The sequence below is a fragment of the Pyrgilauda ruficollis genome, unplaced genomic scaffold (assembly GCF_017590135.1).
Source record: "Pyrgilauda ruficollis isolate IOZ18807 unplaced genomic scaffold, ASM1759013v1 scaffold61, whole genome shotgun sequence".
NCBI classification, from domain to species: Eukaryota; Metazoa; Chordata; class Aves; order Passeriformes; family Passeridae; genus Pyrgilauda; species Pyrgilauda ruficollis.
Genome location: NW_024527822.1, coordinates 2,794,107 through 2,808,138, shown reverse-complemented (window position 1 = coordinate 2,808,138; position 14,032 = coordinate 2,794,107). Strand labels below are relative to the sequence as shown.

General features: G+C 48.3%; 1 protein-coding gene across 3 annotated transcripts in view; it reads left to right on the top strand.

Annotated features, from left to right (window-relative positions):
• The first annotated feature begins 3,692 nt into the window (after positions 1-3,692).
• Positions 3,693-14,032, top strand: part of CCDC3 (coiled-coil domain containing 3) — a 34,472-nt gene continuing 24,132 nt past the window's right edge. For all 3 annotated transcript variants that reach the window (XM_041483742.1, XM_041483739.1, XM_041483740.1), the window contains exons 1-2: positions 3,693-4,314; positions 5,246-5,420. In XM_041483742.1, the coding sequence (XP_041339676.1) occupies positions 3,914-4,314; positions 5,246-5,420 (576 nt within the window). In that variant the 5' untranslated portion in view covers positions 3,693-3,913. The remainder of the gene's footprint in view (positions 4,315-5,245; positions 5,421-14,032) is intronic.

The following is a 14,032-nucleotide window of genomic DNA, read 5'->3' as shown; positions in this document are numbered from 1 at the left end:
AAAAGCAGTGCACGGGGGGAAAAAAATCTGGGTTTGATATTTTGTACCCTGGACTAGAAAGGAATCACTGCAGATATATAAATAAAAGACAGCTGGGCTGAGGTTTCAGATCACCTACACCCATCAGAAAGGCAGCCAGTCTGAGCACTGTGCTCTCCTGTTGGATACCTGGACTAATGCTCAACTCAGTCAATACTTTAGAGGCAAAGAGAGAGCAGAGCAATGTTTTATTAAAAGGTTTCAATCACCCACATTGCCACAGAAACAGCAGAGAAAATTACATAGCCCAGGGGCAGAAATATTTGATTTAAATATCTGTAAAAATGTATGAAAAAAAAAGGAAGAGCTCCTGCCTGGGAAAAATCATGAGCCTGTCTCAAAGTCTACAAGACTATCTAAGCAGAGGAAGTGAATGAATAACTGTGGCACATGCATGAGTGGCTGAAAGTGCAGCCTGAGCAGTAATTGGCTCTATTGGTGCTTCTCTGATTAGCTGGTTTTGGCTGCAGCACTTGTCAGACCCACGCTGAGTTCACAGTACAAAAGTATTCACACTGCACTGAAGAACGTCTCAGATCAGCCGGTGGATCCCTGCAGAGAAACAGCAAACACAGATCTGAGGGATGCAGCCTCCAGGGAGGGCTTTAAATCCTTACTTCATGTCACTAATTCCTCGTTATCTAGAGCTGGAAGAGAAAGGACTCCTGGAATGGATTCAGATGCTCCTGTTACATTTCACTACCTCAGAAATGAAGGAAGAGAGAAGAAAATTGATGGAGCTTCTGAGAAGAGAAATTTAAGAACAAAATCACACTAATCACTGAATGTAGGTGGTTTGAACTTTTTACCAAAATACCCATCTGAGTTGCTAATTAACTGAAACAGCAAAGGAATCAGCTTATTGGTATGGGAAGGAAAGGTTAGACACTGATAAATCTCCAGAAGGACTCCTGACAGGGAGAGGTCTCAGCTGGGGACATGTCACAGAGAGCACGGGAGAAAATGAGCCACCCCAAGTCCTTACAGTGACAGTGGGCACAACACCAACAAACATGAATGGAAGAGACCAAGGAAATCAGGCACTTCCAAATAAGAGATATTTTTATGTGTAGACTTTCTAAAATCAACTCCATGGATGCCTGCTCTATCCTCAAAATGCTGACATGACCACTCTGCAGAATGACAGAGAAATTCCACAGAGCCTGAATTATTTGCATCCACGCTCTGGTAATCACCACCAAAAAGCAATTTGGACAGCATCAGCCAGCACCAGAATATGCCAGCAAATGCTGTTGTGTTTTCTGAGCTGGCTCACTGATCCCAGCACCCTGAACAAATATAAGCACTTTAGGCTATTAATAGTAGCATTAAGGAGAGACTTCCACATTTTGCTTGTGAGCTGCCTGTCCTTTCTCACCCTGTCCTCCCTCCCAGCTAAATTATGTTGTTTTGTGGTGGCTCTATGAAATGTGAAGAACAGCAGAACAGATCACAGCTTAGGTCAGATATGTCCAAAGCAGTTTGAGGACAGATGACCATTATTTACTTGCAACACACAGTAAGCAGAGATGAAGGTTAAATATGAGGCTTTTTTGCCCAGAAGATATCAATCTTGTACATATACACAGAGGAAATAGCAACTGCATTTCACACAAGCTGAGAATTTGGTTCCCAGGACAAAACCAACCAACCTGTGGTTACAAACATCTCCTCAGCTTCTTGGGGCTCTGCTAGAGAAGTGGCATAAAGAAGAAATAAAACACTCCCATGTTGCTGCCCACACTGACCCCAGGATTCGTGTGGGTGAAGCTGCCAGGCTCTGACACCAGTCACGCCACTTGGAAAGACATGGACAGACATGGAGACACCACCCTGGATAGGCTGAACATCTCTCGCACCACTTGCAGCACTTCTCTCTTTATTCTTTGTCAGTATCCCAAGATACCATTTCTCATAGAAACCTGAGGTTCATATCAAAGCCTTGCACAAAATGCCTCCAAAACTGCCTTGGCTTTATCTGAGGTCAACATCAGCCTCAATTCTTTGTTTTACACTTTATTTTTTATTTATTTATCTAAAACCTACTGAAAGTGGCTCTGAAGCATACTCTACCACAGTTTTTCCCTTCAGATTCCAAAGAAAAAGCAGTTTTTCCTAATGGTCAACATTAAGAAATACTGAGCTGGTTAGTCTTTTGGTATTTCTTGAGGGTATTTTCTTAAAAAAATTCAAATTTGTCTTTAAAACTACTTTCCTGAAAGTTGGAAGCAAGTTGTTAATCTTCAAGAAATAGGGAAAAAACTCAGAAAACCTCTATCTGCCCATCTGAAATTTTTTTTTTGGTGAAAAAAATCAAAATCTGTTTATCTTTTAGCAAGAACCAACTTTGCTGTTCATGCATAAAGCTATGCTGAAATATATTGTAGCATCTTCCCATCATGAAATATGAATACTGCTTTGTAAAACTCTTCAGCACACAGATGAGACTGATGAAACTATTCCAGAGGAAGACACTTGTCACTGAAGCAGTTTTGTCTCACTGTTATGAAGTTGACTCAACATTATTTAACTGATAATTCATTATTTTGCACATTATTTCAAACCCCAGTCCTGCACAAGGACCCTCCTATACTAGGCACAGTGTGAATGTGGAACAAAGAGGCACCTTCTGCCTCCAAGAGCTCTTAGTCCTTGTAGAGGACTGGAGAAGCAGATGGAGACAGATGGAAGGTGAGATTACAGGAACCAGCCATGACATGCTGCCAGACTTGGAGTAACCTTTACAGCCAGGGAGAGATTTAGCTGTGACTGTGTCTCCAAGATATCCATACCAAAAAAAATCCTCCAGAAGATTTTAAGCATCCCATGCCCATTCCTGACTATTATTCCAAGTGAGATCAGACGTGGGAAAAGGCGAATACTGAAATAGAAAGAAGCTGTTGGAGGCTGTGAGTGGTGCAAGGCCCCCAGGGATCCTTGGGAGAAGCTCCACAGCAGTTTGTATGTGGGGAGAGGGTCAATCTTTGAGCTATCTGCCAAAAGCTGCATCAGACTGCTCTAGGATGAAGCAGTGGGAAGTCAAAATATATTGAGACCTGGCTTTTTACTTTTACCTTGCTCACCCGATGTAGTTTGGAAAATGATTGCAGGCTGGTCTCCTACACTCCAGCCTCATTTGAAGTAGGAGAAGCGTATGACTAGAGTTACAAGTTTCTACAGAAACACATCTTAAGTTTCCCAGGATTTTCTTTCCTAGGGGATCTGTGCACAGCCCCACTGGGACACTTGCACTTCCAAAGCCCTACGAGCCACCCCTTCACCTTTCAAAGCCCTGGGTGCCACGAAGTGCTCACCCCGGGTCCAGGGAGTGTCTGGCAGGAGCTGCACTTATCCCGGAGTGTGCCTGGCTTTCCCATCTCTGCTCTTCCACATCTTCCCTTTTTGCAGTCTCCGTCCTGTCCACCTCTTCCCTTTGCATTCCTCCTCTTTGCAACTTTGCCTTTGCATCCCTCCCCTTTATATCCCTCCCTTTTCGCCTCCCCCTTTGCACCTCTCTCACTTACAGCCCTCCCCTTTGCCTCTCTGCCCCCTTCGCATCTCTGCCTTTTCCCATCCCTCCCCTTTGCATCTCTGCTCCTCGCATCTCTGCCCCGTACACCTCCTGCCCCTCGCCCCTTCCCACTCCTGCCTGCCCGGCTCTCAGCCCTCTGTGCATCTGCCCCTGGCACCCTCCCTCCTCCCCTTTGCACCCCCACCCCTTCGCATCTCCTCCTCGCTGCCTCCCTGCGCTCTCGCCCGGCCCCGGTCCCCCGCAGCCTCCGGGGCAGCCGGCAGCGCCTCCGGGCCGTCTGTCCCCCGCTCCGAGCCCCTGACCCCCGGCCCTCCCTGCCCGCCCGGCCCGGGGCCGCCCGCGATGCCGCCGGTGCCGGTGCTGCTGCTGGGGCTGGTGCTGGCCCTGGGGGGCCGGGCGGGTGCCGGGGGCGGCTGCCAGCTGCCGGCGGAGTGGCGGCCGCTCAGCGAGGGCTGCCGGGCCGAGCTGGCCGCGATCATCGTGTACGCGCGGGTGCTGGCCCTGCACCCCGACCCCTACGGCGCCTACAACTACCTGCCCTGGCAGAGGGGCCCCCCCGGCGGCCCCCAGCAGGCAGCGGGGGATCTCTTTTACTCGGCCGAGATCGAGCTGCTGTGCGACCAGGCGTGGGGCAGCATGCTGGAGGTGCCCGCCGGCTCCCGCCTCAACCTCACCGGCCTCGGCTACTTCTCCTGCCACTCGCACACCGTCATGCAGGGCTACGCTTATTTCTTCTTCCTCCGGTGAGTGCCGGGCTAGGGGGATCCGGGGAGGGGTGGGGATGTCGCATCCCGGCTCCGGGGCATCTCCGCCCCTGCCCGCAGGGTTCGCTCCGTCCCGCTGCGCAGCGCCTTCTGCTTTGCGCTTCCACCCTCAGCTTCACAGGGAAAGAAAAGCCCGGAACGCCAAACTCCCATAGTATTCCAGCGTTGTCGGCCAGCACATGCACAGGGAGCTGCTGTTGAGTAGCTCGTGGGTGCTGCTGCTTTTGTTTTTACGGCGGGACAGTCACAGAGACAGTCACTTCGCCTGTTTGCCGAAGTTTGGCGTGGGAGTTTAAAACCCATCCCCAAATACTCACCCGATAGCTTTCCATCGACTCTCCCGAGTCCCCGCCAGACCCTGACTTTGGGCTCATCGAAAGAATAAGAAAATAAACCACAATGTGGGAACAGAGCCATCTCCGTGACCTTTCCATTCGAGAGCATTTGCGAAATACTACTCAGTGGCTTGTTTTGAAATACTTGGTATATTCTTAGACTGGGTGCACGACAAAACTCATTTTGATGCTGTCTAGGGCTTAGTCTGCAGCAACATCTTTAAACACATTTTATTGACACAAGTGATTTATTGACTGCTTGAAGGAGTACTTAAACTCTGGGCTCAAGGGCAATGTGATGCAAATTCAGTAAAAACTATGGCCCAAAATACAGATTTGCCTCTTTCATGGTGTCTGCAGGGTGGAAGGAGCAGTTTGGTCCTTACTGCTGCTGCCTGATCTAGTCCTTGTGGTGGAAATTGTTATTTTGGTGCCAGGAGAGCTGAGAGCTACTTGCAGGCTAAAAGTCTGTGTGACTTTTTGTCGAGCCAGGCTGAAGTATGACAGGTGACTTCTGCAGGAGAGAGGGTGCTGTTCATTCTCACAGTGGGCTGCCCCTGCAATCTGTGTTCCAGAATGGATGAGAACTACATCCTCCTGCCACATGGAGTCAACTTCCAGGAGGCGATTTTCCCTGACACCCAGGAGAACAGAAGAATGTTTGCCAGCCTTTTCCAGTTTTCAAACTGCTCACAGGCACAGCACGTGTTGAGCTTCTCCAGTGACTGGGAGATTCAAGAGGACAACCGGGTAAGGGACTTGTTTGCTTTCCAGTGCTTGTTTTCAAAGTGGGCACAGGCATTATTCTCATGTCCTTTGTGAACATATGTATAATGAATGCAGAGCAGCAGGTCCCTGATTTTCCTGTTCCTTGGGTAGTATCACTAGCAAAGTAACACCCTGATGAGGAAATATTAAACTGTTTTCAAAGCTGACCTCTGTGTTAACCTCTTGAGCTTCCCGTGGACCTGAGCAAAGCTTGGTATCAACTTGTTCATGAACAATAGGTTAAAAATAGTATTACTTGTGATCTTGTCATCCTCCACCCAGACAATTTCTGGGTTTGCTATCTCTAGACCTCTTTTTTTTTTTTAATTTCAGCTGAAATTCTCAGGAGCAGATCATTGCTTTTGAACTTCTGTGTTCATCTCATGTAGTGAGAGCAGTGCCTGGACCATGACAGACTGTAAGGGATTATTCTTGCCTGACTCCACATAACAGCATAAACATCTACTGAACTAATCTCCCTGAGCTGCCTTTGTAGCAGCTGGGAAAAAAAAGACTCTAAAGAGCACATTTCACGTGAGTGATGAGGGCAGGGTTCCTCTGAGTGATGCCAGCACTCCTGAGCAAGACAGATGAAATGTCTCTTTCTCCTTTCAAGGAAGGCCACAGAAAGCAGTTCACCTTCTAGGCAATCCTCCCTTAAGAACATCCAAAGATGCCCACTGTTGGTGGCTTCTGAGTCCCTTTGTGGGATTGTAGTGTGTGTAATAAATGCAGGATTTTAACAAATGCTTATTTGGCAGAGAGGAGCAACATGTCATATTCTGGATGTACATATACTTTTGAGAGCTGGTTTAGTGCCAAACCTTGTTTTGTGAGGCTGGTGGTTTCCCCTGGTATTTGAGAACATCTTAAGCACCTCTCTAGGTCAGGATGGACAGGACAGGTGTCATTGCTTGTGTCTTCTGTCGATTTACCCAGGGCGTGATGTTTATGTATGACAGCAGATGTGTGAGTGTCTTGCTTGGGAGATGGATGGAGGGAATTCAGTAGCTGGCTGAGCCTTTTCCTTTCACTACCTGGCCAAATGCCAGCACACAAAGTTTGAGCTGCTGTGTGGCCATCTGGCCAGTGACACAGCTCTTCTCCTTGGGATGCCCCATGAGCAAGTATTTTCCTGCTGCTGATATTTTTGGGGGGGGAGTGTGGAATGGTGCTGTGTGGGGACAGCAGCAGAAGTTGATATTTAAGAGGAAATCAGTTATCCTACAATTAAATTGCAGAGCTGTAACCCTGTCTGGGCAAGAAGGGGGAGGTGGAGAGCCCTGGTCCCAATCCCTGCCTCCTCCCTCCCACCCCCTGCTCCCCAGCGCCACAAGCAACATACTTGGCAAGTAAAGGTGCTGCTGCTGCCAAATCCACAGATTTTTTGTCCAGGGGAGCAAAGTGGCATTGGGAGGCCACCAGATCCAACTGCCAGTGTCTGCTTGTGACAGATGCCTCTGCACTGTTTATTTCGTCATGCTGAGCTAAATGTAGGGGATCTTGATGGGCTGGAGCTCGTTTATGCCAGCAGTGAATCTCACCAGTCAGCCCTAATGGAAATCACCAGGCAGAAACCCCCAGGGTAAGTTGGGGCAACCCTCAGCACATGTATCAAAAGTGCATTTCAGCTGTTGCACTCTTTGACCCGTGCAGCTGTGAGCAGACTGGGGGGGATTGGAGCTGCTGGTCCCACTGCTGGGGCCGGGGGCTTTACACGCTTCAACCCCCATCCATCCAGTGAACAAATTCAGCACTACTGATGGACACTTTGTCTCGCCCTCATAATGAAAAGTAAAAGCTCCCTCTGCACCAGTTAAAAATAGATGGGGCTGACTGTGCTCCCATTCAGCTCCTGCATCTGTGCTTGCCCAGCCGAGCGCCAGCTCCCGGCGCCTGCGTGCCCCAGCCTGGGGCTGCAATATTAGGAATTTCTTGCTGCTGCAATATTAGGAATTTGTTCCTCAGCTCTTCCCAGGTACAGCTCTCTTTGCGTTTCCCTCTTCTCTCTGCCTTTTTACCTGCAGTGGTGGCTTTCCCAGTTGTCACTGTGTCTGCTCACATCCTGTCACAGCGTGCACAATTTCCGTTTCCAAACGTGCTCGGCCAAGCTGCCCCATGCTGGCTCCTAAGCTCAAATCTGTGTGTGTGCCAGCTTCATGGCACAGACAGTGAACATAACTCAGAGCATTACTCTTGAAGGTTTTGAAAAAGAACCTCTTTGGGAGCCTGGGTACATCCAAAGCAAGGTTCTGTGATGGTGTCAAGTTGGGAAGAGCTTGGACAGAGAGGGAAGGGATGTCTGATGAGGCTCATAGTGTAGTGAGGAGTCAGGGGTCTCACTAGCTGCTGTGTACTGACATAAATTGTTACTTAAAATACATCACAGATGTTTTGTGCAGTCAGAGAGGAGAGGTGGAAATGTTGAGACATTCCGAGCAGAGGGCAGATGGGATGAGAGTCTCATCCCAGGAGTTCATAGGTAGGGTCCTTCCTTCAGGTGTTGGAACAGCTGCATGCAGGGACACCTTAAAAAGCAGCAGGCCAGAGGAAGTTTGGAATAAAGGAGTGATGAAATTTTCTGTTTACAGACAAATCCATACTCTGAAAGTCTTTTGGAATCCTGGTCTTGATATATTTCTGGGGTGGGCGCTTTAAGGGAGACTTTGATGCTAGAAGCACGTGCAGATGCAATGGATAATTTGTGTTTGCAGCTCTGGGATGCTCAGCCAGAATGTGAGAAAATCCCATGATGGATGAGTGTCTTTGCCTCATGTAATACTACTCCAAGCAAGAGGTCCCTTCTGCAGGGTGTGCTTGAGCTGGCCATGGAGCAGGTGACCCAAAAGTGACCACTGGCATCTTGTCCTCCTGCTTGGCCTCTTGTGTCTGCAGTGCTCCCTGCATGCAGGCAGCCTTGTCTGGGCTGCCCGATGGGTGAAACGAGGAAAACTGACAGCTCCTTCTTCCAGAAAGTGTGTCTGATAATGCAAAAGAGAGCAAAGAGATGTGCAGGAGCTTTTTGATGCACTGGGATGTGCCACCTGCCTTTTCCATCATGGCAAAATGTTTTTAATTTTCGGAAGGGCCTATGGCGTGTGATGAAAAGAGGTCAGACCGAAGGCACATCTTACTGAGTATAATACTTTCCTCATCCTGGGCCCGCTGCTTTTTGCTGTAAGCTAATTCCAGCTGCATTTTTAAGCCCCTTGCAGTCTGGGCTAAGAGCCAAATGTTGCTTTCCATAGTTTTCCAATAACCCTGCAACCTCATAAATTCACTTAGGCGCTTGTTCTGGCCATTTCAGAGTGCAATGATAGCTCCTGCCATTGTTTCTTTAGGCACTTGCATTTTGGCCTCCACGTTTGCAGAGGCAAATACTAATGTGGCTTCATCTTGACTTTTTGTCTCAGCCCCTTAGTGATGTTTGCAGATCTCTTGCTTTACTCCAGCTCATTGTTGCAATGGTTTCCACAAGGTTGTTTCTAAAACCAAGGGATAGTGCAGTACATTGGTATTGAAATCTAGCTCCCCTGCAGAGTTTCACCATTTTAGTGCAAATCTAGGAGCTGTAATTTCTCCTTCTGGCCTTCTGCAGGGTTGTGTGATCTCAAAGAGGAGCTTGTTGCTTTGTCTGCACACAAGGGATTACAGGAGAAGTGACTTGAAGTCTGGTGTGATAAGGACAGTAGAAATCTCTAGCAGCACTTGTAGTTATTGTTCAGAGGGGCTTGAACTGTTTTTTTCAGCAGGTTGGTAAGGAAGTGTGTTCTTTTGGCCTCCCCCTTTATGTGTGCAGGAGAGCTGCAAAATGACCCCACGTGCATCACAACAAGGGATTGCTGTCAAGGTGTCAGCCCAATTGTGAGCAACAGTGACAGCACTGAGATAAAGTCCATGAAATGAAGGAGTCCATTAACTTCAATTAAGCTCAGAGATTGAGGGGGGAGACTATACCTCTTATTAAGCCTCTCTCCCTGCATTGACTCAAGCAGCAGAGCCACAGTTACCTCAATTGATTTAGATGAATGGACTTGCCTTCTGAGAGACCTCCAGAGCTTTATCTGGAGTGTTATCTCTAACAATAGAGCTTTTATGGGAGTAGGCAGTGTCCCAAATAAAAAGCAAGGTAATTAGTGGGTTAGCCTGGCAGTCTACAAATATCTGTTTAGCATCTTTGGATTTGGATCTTCTTCTCTGGTGACACCACGGCTGCTGTAACAGACTAATGACCTGGCTGGGACACCTGGAAGACTTTGGAGCAGCTGAAAAGGGAACTAGATAAGAAAAGCAATGCAACTGCATAAATGGCCTTGCCATTACTGTGCAAAGCAAAAATTAAATTAAATTACATTTTTTCTCTGTGGAAGTTAGAGGAAATAGTTTCAGAATTATTTGTATTTTAGCAACTCCTGGGAGCCACTGGGTTGGGAGAATCCCTGAGCCCACCTGTGGGCAGCAGCACATCTGCTGGTCCCAGCCTGTCTCTTCCCTGATGCTCTCAAACAGGTGAATGGCAGAGGGTCTCAATCAGTGACACTTCCCAGCAGCACGAGGACACAAGCCACAGAGAAATAGCCACTTGTACTAGAGCTCCTTGCCTGCAGAGAAGGGCTTGTTCACATGATGTTTGCTATGGGGACTTGTTTTGGTCCATCTCCCAGGCAGCATGCCCCCAGAGAGGGGGAAGAAAGGGGGAAAGTTGGGGAAGTCCCCAAAATTTTTCAGACCACCCTGATTTTGGAAGTGATTAGATAGTGTCATGTCCAGAGAGAGCCTGAGCTGCCTTGGATCCATGGGCCAGAGGTCTTCCTGTGGTGGCTGAGATGGACATTGCTGATGCCAGAAGTGACTCTGCTCTGTGAGTCTTGCAAATCCTGGCCACTAGGAAAAATAAGCTGATAACTGTGTTGTACATGTTATCCACAAAATTAAAATTAAAAAGTAATATTTTTTTCTCTTATTAAAGTTGAGAGCTTCTGCTCTTGCAGAGTTCCCTCTCTGCTCTGAGTGCTGGGAGATGAATTTCAAGACTGGAAAATGCTGCTCATGTAGACCAGAGCCAGCTGTTTTAGGAGAAGAAGCAGTCTGAAAAAGAGCAGGTAGCATCCAGGCTTGGTGGAGACAGTTCTCTTTAATTGCCATGTACTGAGTTTTTGTGTTTGCTTGTGGCATGAGCTGCATAAGACATTCTCCCTTCTCTGGTCTTAAGACACTAGGGTAATACAAAATAATCTCAGTTAAAACCAGTGCTACGTGGCAAGGGCAGCACAAAAAGACCTCAAAATAGAATTGAAGTGAGGTCCAATATCTAGAGGTTTGAAAATCTTCTTTTACATGTGGTTTCCTGCCCTGCCATTGGTTAGAGGAGTTGTTTCTCCATGAGCCTACTAGCATGATAGAAAGTGCCATCACTTCTGGGTTGTTTTCATAGTGATTTACAGAGCTTTTGTTTTCCTCCCAGAAACCCACCCAGGGCGAACCCCCTCCTGTTTCCTAAATCTGTGTTTAATTTGAGTACATTTAAGCAAGATCAGATGAAATGGAGAACTGCTGACAAGTGTCTGGGGCAAGGGAAGACCATGAGACAATTAGTACATTTGGGTAACATCCCCAGGAGTCTTTTGGCACAGAAATGGCATTGATTCTTTCCCAAATCTTCACACCCAGGCTGTGGTAGGGGACTCTTAGAGCTCTGGCCGGCATATCCCTGTCAGTTTTCTATCTTTCCACATGCACACAGGCTGATAAAACACAGAGTAAAAGATCACAAAGGAACACACAATAGCCTTATCCACAGGATACTTCCATTGCATATGGTCTTTATAATATTTATAACACCCAGAAGGTGTTCTGAGCGGCACTTCCCAGGAGAAAAATGGGCAATATCTCTGGTTTTCAGTTGTTTCTTAGAGGCACATTATTTCTGTTGGGGTTGGTTGGTTTTCATACACAATGCAGGAGGGATGACCTGATGTAACATGGGAGCCTTGGATTTGGTATCATTTGTGAACAGTCAGAATTGGGATTGAAAATGGAGCTCTTCCCCACCCATCTGAGCTCTTGTCCCCCGTGGCAGCCATGGTGGTGGGGAGGTGCTGAGGTGAGACCCCACTTAGCACCCTCCTGGTACCAACAGGGGAGCCCCAAGGAGTGCCACAGCTCCTGGTGAACGTGTCTGGACCATTGCTGCCTATCAGGCAATGCAGATTGCTCCAGAGCACAGCTCTCTTGCTGTGTCTCAGGCACATCCAAGTACATGATATCCTTTAAAATATCCAGTTTCCAGCTCATCGAGCAAGGAAATGCCAAGACAACCAGGGGTATGTGTGTGTATGCATGTGCTGCTGCCTCCTCGAAGGGTGAAGCAGCAATCCTTCCAGGAGCTGGCAGGGAAGGGAGACCCACATGGCTCCAGGCCTCTTTTAATTATCCAGAGTCACACTTCAGTGAAGTTCTGCCAAATGCTCTAATTCATTCCATATTCTGTGGCACAAGGCTGTCTGCTGCTGTACTTGAGCTTGGTGGTGAGCAGGCATCTGACCCCAGCCCCAGGACACCTTTTGGGTTCTCTGCCTGGCTGGGGGCCACGGGGGCAGTTGGTAGTCAAAGGCTGAGCTCTGCTTGTTGAGAGGCACAAAGGTGGGGCTGAAGGGACCCTGTTGTCCCTCCTCTGTTTCAGATCCAAGGCTGTCTGCAGGGATGCCGTAGCCTTGGGCTTTCCAGCCCAGACATGGCTTTTCAAGCCCAGCAGTGCTTTCTTAGCTGGATGAAGAGTTTTTTTGGGAGCCCCTGACCTTTGGAAGCCTCTTAGCCAAGGGCCAAGGCACTGTGTAGGTAGGAGAGATGGGATTTTGATTGAGCTGGTCATGTTTCCTCTGTGCTAACACAGAAGTGGCTGAGGGGGGTGATACCTCCCTCAGGGGGGCAGTGAGAAGGTTGAAGCCCACCCTGAGCATCCACATGTGAAGATGGGCTGGGAATTGCAGCATTGTAGTGAACAGTAGACCTCTCATCCGTCCTCCCTGGAGATGACACTGTCATGGGAAAAGTGGCAGCTAGAAGACATGAGGAGGTTGACTTCAGTCCACTGTCTCCTTCCCTGTGTGTGAGTGATACCTCTGCTTTCCTGCCCTCCTGTTGATGGCCTCTCCAGAGTGGGAAAGTGAGAAGGGACATCCCGCCACTGTGAAAGATGAAGGGAGAGGTGCAGGGGAAGGGTTGGTGCAGATCTGGGCTGTGAAATTGAGTATTGCAGGGCCATGGATGCTTGAAAGAGCTTGTGTCCACAGCTAAGTCATGTTCCTCGACAGAGATTTGTGTACTCAAGGTGCTCCCCAAATGTCCTGGGAGAACATGTCCCAGGAACACGTCCTGGGACATGTTCTCCAAGGAGAAGAGTTGAGGCTGGTGTTCTTAAGGTGTTTGTATCATCTTACTAACCCAAGGCAAAACAGAATATGCAGTCTAAAGAAGCAGCTAATTTTTTTTTTTTTTTTTTGATCCAGTAATGATTATAAGTCATATTTGTCCCATGACATTTCAGTCTCAGAGAGTGGAGGTGCCAGCTTTGCCTGGGAGCCACTGAAAGATGCTCAAACATGAGTCCTGGCATCCTGCTCACCCTAACACACTGGGGCTATTCCAGTGCTTTTGACTGGGCTGGGAGCAGGAGGGGGAAGCAAACGTCAGAGCTGGCTGCACATGGCTCTTCACCTGCTTGGGTTTCCCTAGAGCTTGTTTTGAGCCAGCTCTTGAGGAATACACTCAGAATGAGTCTCAGGCAAGTTTTCTGGAACCAGATCTGCCAAAATTAATGAGGGAGGTACCCATATTATGTGTTGTTCAACCCAGTTAAGGGAACCACCATGCCCTTCTGTAAATCTGTGAGTCTGTAGATGAGTTAGGTGGTTTTTGTGTGCAAATTGATAATTTGTGTTGGTCAGTAGGTGGAAAGGATGATTCATGTAGGCCAGCAGTCCTGGACCAGGATCTCTCCTGGATGAACACGATGCTCCTACAGGCACAGTGGGCAGACTTGTCCTTTGGTTTAGTTGCTGTTGACCTTGAACCCAGGGAAAGTATTTTCCTTCAATTTCTCTCTCTCTCCTGACCCACCTGTGAGATAGATACAGAAAAAGACGGAGCAAAGCATTTATTAAAATCAACGGCCACCAAAATCCAGCTGCCAGCTGGCAGACAGGACACCTGTGATGCTGCCTGTAACCAGATCAGCCACTGTGGCTTGAAGGGAGATGAGATCTTTTAATCTGGGACATATTTTCTCCCAGCCCATGCATTTTGATGTTTACTTTCACAAATGCCAAGCCAAGCTGGCTCTGGGGCAGCAGGAGTTCGAGTCCCTGATGGAAGCTGCAGACGGAGCCTTTTAAAGCCGGTCCTGCCTCCGCCAGCCAAGTCCCTTTCCAAATTCCCCTGGAGAAGTGTCCTTGCCCTGTTGTGCTCAGCCAGGAGCAGCCATGTGGTGCCAGGCTTGGCTTGGCCGCTGGCCCTGGCAGCGCTCAGCCCCTTGCAGCAGCTAATATGAAGTGACAAACCAAAGTGCTGGTTTCGAGGGACTGGGAACATACGGT